Raw genomic sequence first — 17,351 nt, forward strand, 5'->3', positions numbered from 1 at the left:
ATCCAGTTTTTTAAATAAAATTCAAGGAAACAAAAAAGAGAGAGATGGAGGGGGATCAACAGATTAAAAGAGACTTAAAAGACATAACCAATCACAATGTATGAACCTTATTTGGATTCTAATTCAAACAGCTTAAAATGTGCACATTTGATAACCTAAAGGAATTATTTGTTTTTTTAAGTGTGATAATAACATGGTTATATTTTACAGGTCCTTACATTTTGAGATACATAATGAAAAATCCATGAATGTGGAAGGGACAAAGAGGGTGGGGAATAAATGAAAGAGGTCTGACCAAGAGTTGATAACAGCTGAATCTGGGATGATGGAGAAAAGGGGTAAACTGTACTAGGCTGACCTTTCATATGTTTACCATATTCTACAATAAAAAGCTGAATATTTTACAAGCACATAAAACTTAAACTTATAATTAATTTAAGTGGACAAATTTTCTTGCTCTCCCTTAATTTAAGTGATACAATTTAGAAAGCAAGGAATAGGATTTTGGATATTCTATAATAACATTATACTTATAAATATTTTATAGGTACATTTTAACATTATGTGTAGTATTTTAAATCCTACACTGGGTATGTAAATTTTCAGAGCTCAGGCTGTGGTAGAAATAATATCAGTTCAAAAAAAGTGGTTTTTAAATTTTAATGCTGATATCCACTATTACAATATATAATTGGCAGTTGAGCATTACACATGCCCTGTACTTACAAAAAAGATATGAGAACAACTTTCCTAAACCCTATAAACCTATACTCTTTAACAGTAAAGACTGTCTTAAACCCTGGTGTGTATTTGACAGTGTCTAACCACCTGCTGATTCTATTTACATATAGAAGTTATACTTGAACAGAGACCAAGTATCCTTTAAGATATCAGTATAGAACATCAAATCAAGTTTTAAGTTTAAACTGCCCCTAGGAACTGGTGCCCACCTTGTAGTGCATCACACATGCAGGCTTATAGGGGTGCTCGCTCTCTATGACAGCATAGTGATTAGAGGTTGTACAGGCAGAGAGGCCTTGTTCAGGCTGGTTTCCTGTGGTGCTATCTGTTGACTGATTAGGATTGAATGCAGGGGGTGCATACTTCTGATTCAGAATGGCAACTGAAGGAAGCAACTGTTGGACAAGGCCAAAGACTTCTACAGCCACCTAGTATAAAAAAAAAATGATTAAATGAGATAAGTGTGAAAGTTGCTTTAAAATGATTAAGTACTATAATTGTTGGTTATACTTATTATTCGGAATTTCTATTTAGAGTTTCTTCTAGCTAAGTTTTCGTTCAAAGAGAAATCTGTTCTATGGAAAGAAAAAAAAAGACTTATCTTAAATTTATCTTAGATGTTACATATAGCCTAGTCCATATTTTTAAACCCTTCTGCCTTTTGGGGACCTGCAGTAAACCAGGTTTTACTCAAATTTAATTATGCCAAAGAATCAGTAGTTTATAATTTCTTCCATGTCTTGAATATTTCACAATTTTACAGCACTCCTATCCTTTAACATTGTTATTTTTATTCAAAATGGAGATTTGGCATCGACATTATAACTTTTAAAGATCTCAGTGAACTTAAGCTTTCCTTACATATCACATTCTAAAATATATTTCCTATTCCCAAGTTCTTCAAATGTAAAGCCAATAAGTAAGCATGGTAATCCAGTAAACAATACTAAGATCAGAGAATTAGTTATTTAACTAATAACTTCTACTATTTACATGTCTACCTGCTTGTTACCTGTAACCCAGATGCCTCAAATATTAAAGTATTTTTAAAGGAAAGATATAAAGTCTAAATAAAACTATATTTACAAAAAAGATTCAAAGTTAGAGAATTAAATCACACACCTTGGGAATAGCAGCAGCTACTGGTCCTATGTAGGCTATAATAAGGGGAAGCAGCATGGAAAACAGACTGGAAGAGCTAAGCAGTTCTGGAATGTCATCAGCTAAAAAAAGCATTAAAACTATAGTTAGAAGGTAATTTCATTGTAATGTATATATGCTGTACTAAGCCTGTATTCTAGTCTCTTGAGTAAAATTATAGTTGACATTGATTGAGTGCTTATAAAGGACCTGGCACTACTCTAAGGGCTTTACATACATTATCTCAATTAATCCTTACAATAAGGTACTTTTATTATCACCCCTTTTAGAAGTGGAAACCAAGGCACACAGTGTTTTAAGTATATTATCCAAAATCATACACCTGTAAAATGACAGAGCCAGAATTAGAACTTAGGGTAACAGTCATGATTTTAAACCACTAATCTTGGTGCAATACATAGCTATATTTCTGTCATTAGGCAAACTACGTAATCTTTGTGTGCAGGTTACTCATCTGTAAAACAGGATAACAATACTTCCCTCACTGGATGTTGTGATGATTCAGTGAGTTAATACATGTAAAATGCTTAGAACAATGCCTGCATATATTAAGTACTCCAAAAATGTTTGCCGTTATTAGCTACATTGCCTTCTATTTTTTCCAAGGAAAAAACACTTTGCTGATGGACATTTTAATTATTTCTCCATGAACATGGTGCTGGGAAGATAAGTTGAATCTACGTTATGAAGACCTTTATATTGAAGGCCAATTATTTCCAAATACTTGTTTCTAGATCTGCTGTTGCATCAGAGTAGGCTGGGCAATAGTTTCTTAGTTCAGCCTAAACCCCTAGTTTGGATGGACCAAATATTCTTTATTTTCAGCAAGCTTCTCAGGTGATTCTGATGTGCAACTACATTTAGGAACAAATGTTATAGCTAACAGTAATGTTTTTGTAAATGTAACTCTGCTGCCAGTGTGGAAGATGACTAGATAACTAGATGGGGAGTGGGGGAAAGGTGGCAGGGAGATTATTAGGATGTTATCAACCCATGAAAAGAGGACATGTGCTCGAACCATGGCAACTTGAACTATGGGAGAACAGATAGAGAGGAGAATACAAACTGGAGAGTTTCCAGTGGAAGAATTTACAGAACTCAAATGAGACAAGTGAATCTGGGGAGATGTTTGGGATTACCCAGACCTTTGGATGAATGGTGATACTATTGCTAGAAATAGAACACACAGAAAGAAAAACAGGTCTAAAGGAGAAAACAAAATGTTTTTTTGACTACTGAAAGAAGCAAAGACTCAGTTTAACCAAGAGTTTTTCTCTTAATGGGCTAACTAAGAAAACTACAGTATAAAATCATTACTTCTGAACATTCTAAAAAATTCTGCATTAGTGTATGGAGAGTATGGCTGATCCCAAATTAATGTACGTATATGTGTAGATCTATAATGAATAAAACTCTCTGGGATTCTACAAGATGGTTCTTCTTCAGTAGCTCTGTGCATAAGTTGGGGAATAAAGAATCTAAAATATGACTATTAAGGAAGTAAAAGAGAAGTCTTACCATCCACGGCAAGAGCTCTGTGCAAGAGGTCTTTTGCAGCTCGAACAACAGTGCTTACCACAGAGAGAGCTCTGCTACAGTTTTTATCTTCTTCATTGGCTTTACTCAGAAGTTGAGATTGTAAATCCCCATCGAATTCACTCCTATAACATGAGTAACACATGAGATCATTTTACATGGTGGGTAAAACACGATCTAACTCTAGGAATCATTTCTGGATCACAGCTCATTTAAGTTAAGAAAGTTAAAGTTAAAAAAAGTAAATATAGAGCTATATAGTTTTAAGGAGTAATAGGGCTTCAAAGAAAAATAAAGCCAGATAAGGACACAAAGTTATTTTAAATAAGATCATGATAGAACTGCTATTTAAACAAAGGCCTGAATTGTGTTAAAAAAGATCTGAGCTGAGAGAAGAGTATTCAGGCAAAAAGAACAGATAAAGGTTCAGACAGGAACAAGATGGGTGAGTTCCTTGAACTGGAATGAAAGGAGAAAGAGTGTGTGTGACTAGAATGAAAGGAGAGAGAGTGAAGGGTGACAGGTGGGCAAGGTAAATAGGAGTCAGATCACACGAGGTAAAGTCAGTAAAGACTTTACATTTGATCCTGGAATGGGAAGGGGAAGCTACGAGGGGAATGTGAGCAAGGGCAGAACTTGATACGATTTACGTTTCTCTAAGGTCACTCTGGCTGTGCGGTGGAGGACAGACTGCAGGAGAGCAGCAGTGAAAGGAGGGAGACTTGTTTGGAAGCTGTTTCCTCTAAGATCCAGTTATCCAGGTAGCTACCCAGGTCAGCGTGATGGTTTGGGCTAGACTGTTAATTATGGGAGCGGTAGAAAAGGTCAGATGTAGGACATTTTAAAAGTACGGCTGCCCCATAAAAAGAAATAGAGCTATTTGTAATGAGGTGGATAGACCTAGAGTCTGTCATACAGAGTGAAGTAAGTCAGAAAGAGAAAGACAAATACCGTATGCTAACACATATATATGGAATTTCAGAAAAAAAAATGTCATGAAGAACTTAGGGGTAAAACAGGAATACAGACACAGACCTACGTGAGAATGGACTTGAGGATGTGGGGAGGGGGAAGGGTAAGCTGTGACAAAGCGAAAGAGAGGCATGGACACATATACACTACCAAACGTAAGGTAGATAGATAGTGGGAAGCAGCCGCATAGCACAGGGAGATCAGCTCGGGTGCTTTGTGACTGCCTGGAGGGGTGGGATGGGGAGGGTGGGAGGGAGGGAGACGCAAGAGGGAAGGGATGTGGGAACAGATGTATATGTATAACTGATTCACTTTGTTATAAAGCAGAAACTAATAAAAAATAATAAAAAATAATAAAAGTACGGTTGCCAAGACTTACTGACGTAAAGTGTGAGGGAAAGAGGGATGTCAAGAATGCCCCCAAGGTGTTTGCTGTACCTGTACCTGTGGATGGGGAGGAGGACTGTGGACGAGTATCACTAAGACGTCTATTAGCCAACCGTAAAGAGGACGTGTGTGTGGTACAGTGGCTAAAGGTAGGTCATCTGGAGTCCAATTTCCTGCCTACAAACCCCAGGACCATAATTTACTATGAGTGAGACTTCAGGCAGGTTGTTGAGCCGCTCCAGGTCTTAGTTCCCTCATCTGTAAAGGTGGGATAGGAAACTGCCCACCTCACAGGGGTTCCTGTGAGGACCGACTAAGACAAGGAATGCCCTCAGAGCACCTCGTGGCATAAAGGAAGTGCTCAGTACACAGGAACTCTCGTCATCATCTCCATTACTGTCACTCAGATGAAGATATCAGAGGGACCTGGATATTCATTCCAGGGCTCAGAGGAGATGGAAGCTAGAGATATAAACTTGGGAGCCATCAGAGTAGCATGGTTTTAATGGTCAAGTGATTTTAATCTTTTAAAACTTAATTAATTAAAATTTAAAGCTGAAGATATTTAAACCTTGGTGGAAAATATCAAAATATCAAAAACACTGTATTTTGTGTAAGATATAAAGTCTGGCCAGCAGATGCTTTTAAGGGGCTCTCCAGCTTTTCGAAACATGTAACTCTTCTTTTGTGCCTGATATGGCTTCCAATCTACATTTTGAGAAAGCGAATAATGTACTGTTTACTGTGGGGCTATGTAACAGAAAAGGCTTTTCATTAGGGTAAAAAGATTAGAAAACTTTTGTATCTCAGCAGCAACATGCCACTATGTAGCTATTTAATGCCTACTATTTCTATTCTATTTTACATAGAGAAAGAAAGCAGATCATTTACATCTAGGGAAAAACATTTTGTGCCTAGGCAGTGTCCTCTTGACTGTTTATGAAGGAAACAGAGGAAGCAGTAAGCCTCTGAAGGTGATATGCAACTTCAGTGATTTGATGTCAAGTCAGGTTGAGGACCAATGTGGTGAATGGTACTCACTACTACCTACGATTCCAGCTAAGTTGCTGAAAGAAAAATTCAGACTCAGTGAGAAATGTATGTTTAAAAGTGTTTTTTTAACTCAAAATTGTTGTAATTCTTTGTTTTCCACTGTTTACCTAAGGAATGGCTTTAGTTAAAAATATTAGAAACATATCATTATATATTCTAGGGCTCCAAGGACTAGATTCATAGACACCAAAATATTTTGCAGACTGGATAACTGGTTCAAGGTAACAACAATACTTTGGTAGAGATGATTTGATCATTGACTTCTGGTATTTAAAAAAAAAATGAATAAATTCCATTAAAATTAGAAAATGCAGACCACAAAACTATAAAAGTGATAACACATATGCCCAAGCACATATGCCCAGTACATAAACATTTCAAAGATATTAAAGAAATAATGACAAAGAACATTTTAAAGTAAACACTGAGTTTACATATGAAAATGAGATCTTTTTATACAAATCAGCAAGTGCAATTAAGATAACACTGTATAATTCAATTATCACTGCCCATTGAGCGTTTTGTACCTTGGTAGTAAATTGCACATGTTCTACCATTGTAGAATAGCTCCCTGATCTCTATACACACACCTACCTGTAGTAGAGGATCTGTGGAATCTGTCCTCTGGTTTGATTTGTGCCATTACTACTCAAGCTGCACGTGCTGAATGTAAACGTCACGCCATCAGGGCACTGAACCGTGGTCATTCCTCCATCTCCGTTTGCTGTGCGGCTTCCATAGTTCCTCAAGCGCACAGCATATTTAACATTTTCCTTCACGATAAAGATGTAAGGCATGTTTATATTTATTCATAATGTACAGAGGATATATAAAACGAGCTCTAGTAGCAAACTGGGCAAATACAGTTGAGCCTTGAGCATCACAGGTTTCAACTGCCTGGGTTTACTTATACGGGATTTTTTCCAACAGTAAATATTATGGTACTACCCGACCAGAGGTTGGATGAATCCACACATGCAGAACCAGTATAGGGAGGTATAAAAAGGGCTGACTATAAGTTATACCTGGATTTTCCACTGTGAGGAGGGTCAGCATCCCTAAACCCCACGTTGTTCCAGGGTCCACTGTATAATGAATTTGTTATATTTATAGGCAATTTGGTTAAATGAGTTTTTTTAATGAATCAAACAGGGTGATAACTAACACTTATTGATGTTTATTAGTTAACAGAAACTGTCCTGAGTACTTTCTGTAATTTACTTTAATTAATTTAATCCTTAAAATGGCCTCATAAGGTAAGTGCCATTATTATCCCTATTTTACAGATGAGGACTCTGCGGCACAGAGGAGTTAAGTAACTTGCCCAAAGTCACACAGCTAGTAAGTGATGAAACTAGGATTTAAATACAGGCAGTGGGGCTCTAGTGCCTGCCTCTAGTTCTTAATCACACTGCAAAAAATATTAGCCATAATAAAAGATTTTAAATACATGAATTAATATTTTCCTTTGATGAGTTTAACTTTTGAAATAGTTCTAAATATGGGAAATAATAATGGTGAATCCATTATATTTTTATTTTAAGAGAGACATTCAGAGACAGAAATAGACAGGCAGACAGACATGGAAAAAAAATATCCGTAAGAAAAAGTTCTCCAAAACAAGATTCACTGTATATAGAAAATGTGAGATATAGATACTGGCACCTAATGATCCGTGACATAAACTTCATAATGATGGGTTTCTTTTTGTTTGTTTTTTGGTATCGTTTATGCTTTTGAGGAAGTAACTGATGAACTTACCTCATCCAAAATTCTGCTGTATAATAAAAATTATTATAGTTGGATTCAGAATTACTCTATTATTACTTTAATGTTAAGTAAAATTTGTTTTGCTAAGTAGTTATTTTCTGCGAGACAGTCAAGTTATATAAAATAATAATAACTTTAATAGTTATTTAATACGATCTGTTAAGAGCACTGGCTCTTTACATGAGTTTTGGCACAACAGGAGAAGAAAAACAGGAACTAATATTTATTGAGTTTCTAATATATTGTGCTAGACATTGAGGCAAATACCTTATTCCATTCCTTAGTTTAATCTGAACAACACTACAATGGAGGTATTATCCTTCCCAGTGTACAAATCAGCCTCAGAGTGGGAAAATGATGACATATCCAATGTCTTAGAGCTAATATTTGGAAGAGCAGGTATCTGAAGCTAGGTTTGTTTGACTCCAGAACTTATGGATACTTTCTACTATACCAGACTTGAAGAGATCTTTTGCAAAAATAGAATATAATACAGTACAGTATCAGGAATACAGCTGGTACTCTAGAAACATTTAAAGGACCACATATAGGAATACTTTTCACTATTTTTTAAGTAAACTCATAATAATACATCCTATTTACAAAAGAAACATACTGTTAAAATTACCTTTAAAGGAACAACTTTGTCAAGTCTGATTTCGGCTATATCACTGGGTGAATCATCTGTTGTATAAGTTCCTTTGACTAATTCTAGAGATGTCCATCTATGAGAATGAGTTGAATCCCCTGCATGTTCACTCTAATTAAAACAAAACAAAACCCACATGCTCTTAATTTCATTAAATGAACAATTTTGACTTATCAATGATTGTTTTTAGGAGTTTATATGTCCTTGCATATAAAATTATCCATTAGCATTTATCCATACGTACTAAAGAAAACATTTTTGGTCCTCTAGAACCATTCATTTTTATCTGATTTCCTGAGGCATCTACAAATTATATCATATAAATAGGCTTTTTCATCTGTCTTAAAATGATTCCCCCTTCTTCATAAGGATGCTATATCTAATTATAGAGTCTAATGAAGTAAGGAAATAATTCAAATTAATTGCTCAAAAGAAGCAAAATACAGATATAATGTTATTTACCAGCAAATGATTTATATGCTACCTGTCTGTCTCATTTTAATAAAACTTTGTAAAACTCAGGCAGTTTAAAAACTTTACAGTGGAAACAGCAAGATACTCCTAATTCAGTCAGCACCCCTATCTTTACTAAGAATCATCCACAGGCACTCTGACAAAATTGCTTAATCACTGATATGGGTAAAAATACCAGTCTGAATATTGTTCTTGTTTTCTGAAATACTACAATAGCAAAAAAAATTACTCAAGATTTATAGTCAGAGGCATAGCTATATAATTTCTAGTTTTTTCATTTAAAATCCTCCCAGGACGTGCAAAAAACATGAGGCAGGAGCGATCCAAAATGGCACTTGAGCAATCATGTAGAATCGCTCCCTTTCAATTTCTCTAACGTTGTCCATCTATGACTAATCTGCTAAGCCCTCAAGGATGTGGACCACTGTACTGTACTGTATATTATAATGATGATATGTCCTGACACACAATCCACACAGCAAGAGGAACACTGTAAGAGTGGTACTCACATCATCAACCAACACCTCTAATTCATATTCATGAATTCCACCTCCTCCATAGACAGAAAAACCAACCACAACTATTCCAGGTTTGTCTACTGAAAAACAGATTGCATCTGGGGACCCATTCCCAGTGTTCCAACTTCTCCCCTGACTTGTCTTTGTGAATCGGTTAGCACTGGCTTTAACGGAGTGGAGAGAATTAAGCCCATCAACCTGTGAACAACGAAAGCAACTACATCAGTAGTCTGGACCTGAGCATTACTAATATACCTTTAACAAAACTATCCAAAGGTTTCTAGGAAGTTCAGTAAAATAACCTACCTTTAACAAGAGGGTTTAAACCTTCCTAAAGGTACATTCCAATAAGAGATTAACGAAGAATAAAATCAGATTTTATTACTCTACATTCACAAATCAGTATCATGTGTCAGTATATTTTTTTAGTCATATTAAACTATACTTTTCACTTAATTTATGTCAGAACTATAAATTTGTAAGTTATCACAGTCATAACATATGCATGAATTATCATTCACTTTGCAAAGAGATACCAAAAATGTCATCAATATTTTATAGACCAATAGTTTTCAAACTATGCTACATGTAGAACACTAGGAATGCTGGACAGATGGATATTCAAGAAAGAGGCAGACTCAAGGTTCCTCTCTTCAGTCAGACCATCCTTCCTCTTATCTGTGAGTTTTCAAGCTAAGACGTCATTGCAGAAAATGTTCTGTGCCTTAAGTCTGAATATCGCTAATGTATACTATGATAACTTGGCAGTCAATATGTGAAAATACACACACACACAAGTACAACATCATTAATTACAGGCTTTGATTAGAGAGGATCAGAGCACTTATTTTGGTTCGAAACTATCTTTTTAATTATAGAGCCTGCTTCTTATCTAAGTTGGCTGCAGAAGTCTGAAAGACCTACAAGAGTTAAAAATTGAAGTTTATGATTCTAGCAAGAATGACAAACTCCTCTGAGGAAAAAAAAAGTGTGGATATCTAAGACAGGACCTTTAGAAACTCCCAAGGTTGTATATTAGGCACTTGCAATTTTGGGCATTCCTTTTCATTAGAAAAGTAAGTTCACAGGGGATCACTACATAGCAAATTTCTGACAGGGACTGAGGCCTTACAAACTTTCTCCTCCATGGTCTAGTACAAGAGGGAAGCATATTATAGGCTGAATGAATAAGTGAAAAAGAAAATTAAAATGTTCTGACCAGGGCTTCACCTCCTAGGCCAGGGTGAGATCCTAAAATCTGTTCAGGTATGTGTAATCATTTAGAAATCCTAAAGGCTAAACTCTCACTATGAATCAGTAATAAGTGTAGACTGAATGGATTAACTGAGAACAGATTCTGAAATAAATCTGTTTAAGTAAGTAAAAGCAAAGACTAGGAATTATAAAAGTAAAATAGACGTTCCTTTGCAAGAAACGAGAGACCTGGGGTCAATCAGTATATCCTGGTTATTAAACATTCATTTGAATGATATAAGATATTTCACATTATGGCATGATTTTCAAAACCAATCTACCATCTACTTTTTCAGGAAAAAAATAGAAACATTCACCAAATTCAGTCAAAACATTTAGATAAATTAAAAAACAGAGTGAGCAGGGCAGTGAACTGGTGAAAAATAATTACTTTACAAAAATGTAAAGGCACTTTAAAATGTTTCAAAGTGGTTTCCTCAAACATATTAATATTTGATCCTTTTAAAACTCTGTAATAACAGCTGTACAACAATGTGGATGTACTTGATGCCACTGAACTATACACATGAACATGATTAGAATGATAAATTTTTTGTTACCTAATTTACTACAATTAAAGAAAAACCTTTGTGATATAGGTGAGATAAAAATTATTATTCCCATTTTACATATGTGTTTGTCTAGGGTCAATCAAATTGGCAGAGCTAAGGTCTGAACCTCTTTACCTTTTCCACACCGCATATTCATTAGTAGTCCTACTTCTATTTCTCATTACCCAGCAGTGAGAACTAGTTTTGCTTTTATTGGGGCATGGTGGTGGGTTGTGCAATGGGGCAGTTGAGGGGAAAATGTATGCTCTGTATTACTGCAACATCCTGGGTAAACTGGTGAGAGAGAGGAAGCAAAGAAGAGCAGAGAAGAGGTATAACGAAGGGAGAGAAAAAAACAAGAAACAAAACCCCCAAAACAGCCTAGCTTCAATGTTTTTTCTTAACAAAAATTAGTTTCTACAAAGCCAAAATATATGAAAAAAGAAACAATGTGGAGAGTTGAAACATGTGCTCATTATCCAATATCAAAATATAACATTACTTCAGATCCCAGGGCTGATGCTGTCAGTTCACTGACAATACTGGCCAGTAATCCACAAGTGTTGGAGACCAGGTGGGAGGAGAAGAGCTCGTTTTCTCTCCTCAGGCTGTTCCTGACTGGGAGCACGACAATAACCAGCATTTTCTCCAGAACTTCACGGAAGCTTGTCATCCCTGAGATATTCTCTTCATTCTACGATACATGAAAATAAAACGTTTTAAGATATTGCTTTGTTTTCCTTCACATGAGTACTCAATTGCAAAATCTTGTCTTTCTAGATGACACCTTTAAAATTCAGACTTGAGTCTATGTCTATGTATCTATCCAGTTGTATGTGGAGTCACTATACCTACTTTTCCCACAGAAGTTCTTTTTTAAGTTATCCGTCTCTGGGCATCATAAAAGTACCACACATTTACAAGGTATTTGTGTTTTTATTAACCTAGGATCATTTTCACCTACCTTCTTATTTAACTTTTCAGTAAGAATCATATATGACAGAAAAAAACTCTTCCTATTTAAAAAGCTATTTTCTATAGGACAAAATTCCAAACTGAGATAATTATTTCTGGTATGAAATAATTTAATGATTTCTGATTTAAAGACAAAGCAACTGAGGAATAGTCTCTACAAATCTGTTTTCTAATAAAATTCTTTCTGTACATGCATGTAACAAAAATATGGAGTTGTTCAATAAATACTTCTGTGCAGCTTTACAATTCCTATTGTACTTGATTTCAGAAGTGAAGATAAGAAATTCCAACCTCTACCAATGAAAAACTTTCAGAATAAGAAACTACAGAGTCCCATTAAAGACCAGTGGGAAAATACTTTTTTTTCCAGGAAAAAAAAGGGGAAAAGATGAATAATTTAATTGATATCCAGCATGAACACTCTTTATCTCTTTTACCATCCTCAATATCTTTTAGCTCACTGTGAACAGAGAACAAGATGCATTCAGTTTCATCAGAGGGCCAGTCGTGACCAATGACCCTTTCAGCTGTCCTGTGGACTAGAGAATCAAACAATTTGGGATTTAGTTCCACTTTTTCATAGTGCCTCAACCTCATCTGTAAAATTGGGGGAACCATTTGCTATGAGTACGTTATCAAAAAACACTTTGTTGCCCCTGAGCAAGCAAGTTCTTCCATAATACTTACATTCCATATTGCATTACAAGATATCTCAGGTTCAACAGATTTCATAAAGTCATAAAAATCTCGAGGTGGAAAATGGTCTTAAATCATTCTCCCCGAGACAAACCAAATATATAAATGAGTGTACTTTCAATCCATTAGAAAAACTTAAGTAACTTTTCAGTTAAAATCATCATGAGCATTATTATGAATCACTCTCAACAATGTGTACAATTTCTCATATTTTCTTAATGTCCAATCTTAGGCTGAAAATACAAAGTTACTTAGAGATAATCTTCAATCTTTAAGTTATTTCTACTATCTTTGAATAAAATTTCCATAACATTTAGGTCAGTATCCTATGTGATTAGTCTTCCTGGCTTTAAAATAATCAATTCTTGATTCTGTTAAAATTACAATTCTTCTATCCTTTACATCACTTTCATTCTCCAAAAACTTTACTTTTTGGAACATCTCAGAAAATTAGCTTTGGATGAAACTTAATCCCCAAGTGTACTCCATAATCAGTAATCTAGAAGGGCTTTCTTTGGGGGGGTGGGGTATAGGGATGTGTGTGGAGTGCATTTATCCAGTTACGTCCACTTAAGTTTCTAACTAGTAATTAGAAGATTAATATGAGAAGCTTCCCATAAAATCTTAAACATGGAATCAAGAGTGACAATATGTTTTAGTTAAAGGGCCAATATATATATATATATATTAGCACATTACTGACACTAAAATTTTAGCAAAAGGAACTCTTATTCACTAGTGGTGGGGAATGCAAGCTGACATTAGCTTTCTGGAGGGCATTCTGGCAATTTTAGCAAAGTCTTAACATGTTCTCCTTTGACTTAAGAATTTTCCACTCCTGAAGATTTATTCTGGAAAAATCACTGTGTATACACATAAAAATATAGTCAATGACATTTTCAGCTGCATTGTTTAAAATACTGAAATATTGGGAAAATCTAAAAATATATATAGAGAAAGGACTGGTTGACTATATTATGCTACATCCAAATGGTAGAATTCTATATTATCCACTAAAAAGAGGGTAGAAGAATATATAATAACCAGGATATATCTTCACAGAATGTTAATACAGACATGCATATATGCAATTATTAATTTTAATAACTACCAAATGTTAGCAGTTCTCAAAAAAATTTTTTTAATATTTTGAACTTTTACTATATTTTTAAGGAAAACACTGCAACACTAAAGGGAATTTAAAAAGAAAAACACAGATTATCCATAGCTTTATCACCTAAATATTATTTTTACTTCCAATATTCTCTTTCAAAATATGCAGGTTTTTGCATACATATTTTACATAGTTTGTCATCATAGTGTATATATATACTTTGGTTTCTGACTTTTTATTTTAAAAACTTAAAAACATCTGCTTTGATATTAAATGTAAATGTAGTTATTTTTCATGGCTGGTAGAACCATATTCTATCAAGTTGATATATCCAAATTCAACTATTTCACTTAAACAAGGTTAGTAGGTTGCCTCACAGTCTCACCAGCACAGGAGCTTTATAAGAGAAAAAATTTATTTTCCTAATTTTTCACAAATATATTGATACCTTGATAGAACTTTCACCCTCATTTAATTACTAGTAAGGCTGAAAATTTTCCCATGCTGCCTTAGTCTCTAAATTCCCTCTTATATTTACTTTTATTATTTCTACTGGGATACTACAAAGGTATTATAATAACTGCAAATTTTCTTCCCATTCTGCTATTGTCCTGTTTTGTTTCTGTATGTCATTGAAATTTTTCTCATAATTTTTGTTTCTTCAGTCAACAGAAAATTGCTACTGTACACTAATTGGGATAACTGTTCTATTTTCTACTCTTTTTTTGCTTTAATTTTAAAGATTACTTCTCATCAAACTTGTTAGCAATTATATGTGGTTTTCATGTGTATTTTTCTCCACAATGCTTTCTAATAAACCAGAAGCACTTACTAAACAATGTTTCCTATGACTATTGTTTTATAATACTTATCTTAACATACCAAAATGTTATAAAAAATAGTTTTAAAAATTATTTCCCTAAAATTCTATCTTGGCAATCTAAAATACTATATTAGAATATAAAAGTGTGCTTATAGTATCTGCAACTTTTAAAATGGTTCAGCAAAAAACAAACATACAGGAATTTATCTCATAACTCTATCAAGTTCTTTATGGGTTAGGGATCATTTAAAATGAAAAATTAGAGAAAAAAGATTGCTCATTTACAGGTAAACAGAGAAAATTTTTTTTCTTAATTTTATCTCTTCTTGTAAAACTCATAATTATTTGGTAAATATACATATTGATACAGAAGAATAAGCACCAAGCTAGGTATGTCTCCATTTACAGTTTTATTGCTTCAATATAAAAGATATTTCAGAAAAAGACCTACCTGGCTGAGCTTTTCCATGTGTGCTACCAGAAGGGGAAAACGGTGAACCAGTGTTGAGTCATTCTCTGTGCTAACTTGTTTAACAATTGATCGTAGCAGTACTTCTCCATCATATGCAATAGGGAAGATAGAAGTCAGCTTAACAGACGTGTGACACAGAGCTGACATCACAGCTGCAAGGAGCCGGCTACTTGATGTCTTGAAGTTTGCCTCTTGAATATCCTTTTAAAAACAAAAATATACACCCCACTCAAGAAATACTGCATCAATATAATCCAAGTTTTTGGATATATAAAAGATAAACAACCTTTTAGTGATCTTTCCTATTTCATTCCTGATAATGGTATTTTGTGTTTTTTCCTTCTCTCTTATCTCTCAATCAGACTTCCTAGGAGTTTTAAAATTTTTGTTTTATTTTCAAAGAACCAACTTTTGACTTTGCTAATATTCTCTATTTTCTATTTCATTGATTTTGACTCTTGATTATTTTGATCCTTTCCTTATTACTTTCTTCTTACATTAGGTTTGATTTGCTCTTCTGGCTTCTTAAGGTAGAAATTTAGATCACTGATTTTAAACTTTTCTTCTTTGCTAGTAGTATAAGCATTTAAAAATACAAATTTTTTCTCTAAGCAACACATTGGCTACTTCTCATAAATTCTGATATATTTTTATCTTCAGTGGAAAAATTTCTAATTTCCTTTGGAATTCTTCTTTGATTCACTGGTTACTCAGAAGTGTTTTCTATTTTCCAAATATTTGGTGTTTTCCTTGATATATTTTGCATTTAATTTTTAATTTACTTCTATTGTGGTCTGAAAACATTTTCTTTAAGATTTTAATCTTATGAAATTTACTAAGACTTATTTTATGACCTGGCATGTAATATACCTTTGTGAACATAATACGTATACTTGAAACAAAAATGTATACTGAACTTGCACATTCTTTTCCATAAATGTCAGTTAGGCCAAAGTGGTGGATAGTGTTCAAATCTTCTGTATTCCAACTGATATTTTTTGTCTAGTTGTTCTATTAATTACTGAAAGAGTTCTACGTTCTATTAATTACTGATAGTCACCAACTATCAACGTGAATTTGTCTACTTCTCCTTTTAGTTCTGCCAGTATTTTGCTCAGGGGTTTTGAAACTCATTTGGGGCATACACATTCATGAGGGTTGCAGTTTCCTCATGAGTACATGAATGAGGCTAGCATGCAAATTCATTCGCAGCTCTCTCTCCTGACTGTTTTGGAGATATGGGAGTGGCAGGGGCTACCATGAACTGTCCTTGCTCTCACTTATAGATTCAAAGAACAACCCAGCAGCTATACAACGTGCCTGCCAATTTTATAATTAAGAAATAATAAGGCAAACAGAAAAAGTTTTTTTAACTTTAATTATTTAAGTCACATATACAAAACTGATTTCTTAATTTACCTTTTATACAAGTTAAAAAGATTGAGGTAACTGAAATATATTTTCTTGGAAAGTATTAAGTAGCATAACATATTTTCAACTGACATTTAACAAACTTAAATTACCTGATCCAAACAATTCAGTAGATCACAAAGGCAAGCCCACTGTAAGGCAGGAGTCGGGTAGAATGAATGAAAACAGGCAGTAAAGGTATTATGACACTCCTGAAGGACAGCTTCTAGGAGAGTCAAGGGTTGACTGAGATATCCTTGGGGATCATTATCCAACTTCACCATGCAGTGATCAACTCCTTCTGACAAAATTTTTCTTAGCAAAGTTCTGGTTTTTCCAATACATTCTGCTAATTTGCTAGTTTCTTCTACAACAGCTTTTCCTGCAGCTTTAAGAGAACAAAGTGGATTGCTAATTAAACAGAATAATAAATATGTATGAAAACATTCAATACAATTCAAGTAATTTCCTATATGGCTAAAAATCATATAAGTATTCATAACCTAGGAATGAAACAATATAGAGATTATGTGTGGTCCAAAATTATTTCTTTTTAAATAGGACTCTAAATGGGAAAAAAAAAAAAAAAAACCTGCACAGGTTTCAGCATTTAAGTCCAAACCAGTCGTTCAAAATATTTCTATCTGGGCCTCCCTGGTGGCGCAGTGGTTAAGAGTCCGCCTGCCGATGCAGGGGATACGGGTTCGTGCCCCGGTCTGGGAGGATCCCATATGCCGCGGAGCGGCTGGGCCCGTGAGCCATGGCCGCTGGGCCTGCGCATCCGGAGCCTGTGCT

The 17,351-nt window shown here is 34.6% G+C and overlaps 1 protein-coding gene across 6 annotated transcripts in view; it reads right to left on the reverse strand.

Annotated features, from left to right (window-relative positions):
• The window catches only part of MYCBP2 (MYC binding protein 2), a 269,886-nt gene that overhangs the window by 115,197 nt on the left and 137,338 nt on the right, over positions 1–17,351 (reverse strand). For all 6 annotated transcript variants that reach the window (XM_060080239.1, XM_060080242.1, XM_060080241.1 and 3 more), the window contains exons 32-40: positions 16,670–16,944; positions 15,126–15,347; positions 11,569–11,760; positions 9,253–9,459; positions 8,249–8,380; positions 6,445–6,623; positions 3,421–3,563; positions 1,864–1,964; positions 951–1,169 (exon numbers count right to left, since the gene is read on the reverse strand). In XM_060080239.1, the coding sequence (XP_059936222.1) occupies positions 951–1,169; positions 1,864–1,964; positions 3,421–3,563; positions 6,445–6,623; positions 8,249–8,380; positions 9,253–9,459; positions 11,569–11,760; positions 15,126–15,347; positions 16,670–16,944 (1,670 nt within the window). The remainder of the gene's footprint in view (positions 1–950; positions 1,170–1,863; positions 1,965–3,420; positions 3,564–6,444; positions 6,624–8,248; positions 8,381–9,252; positions 9,460–11,568; positions 11,761–15,125; positions 15,348–16,669; positions 16,945–17,351) is intronic.

This window comes from Mesoplodon densirostris, chromosome 17 (assembly GCF_025265405.1).
Source record: "Mesoplodon densirostris isolate mMesDen1 chromosome 17, mMesDen1 primary haplotype, whole genome shotgun sequence".
Taxonomy (NCBI): domain Eukaryota; kingdom Metazoa; phylum Chordata; class Mammalia; order Artiodactyla; family Ziphiidae; genus Mesoplodon; species Mesoplodon densirostris.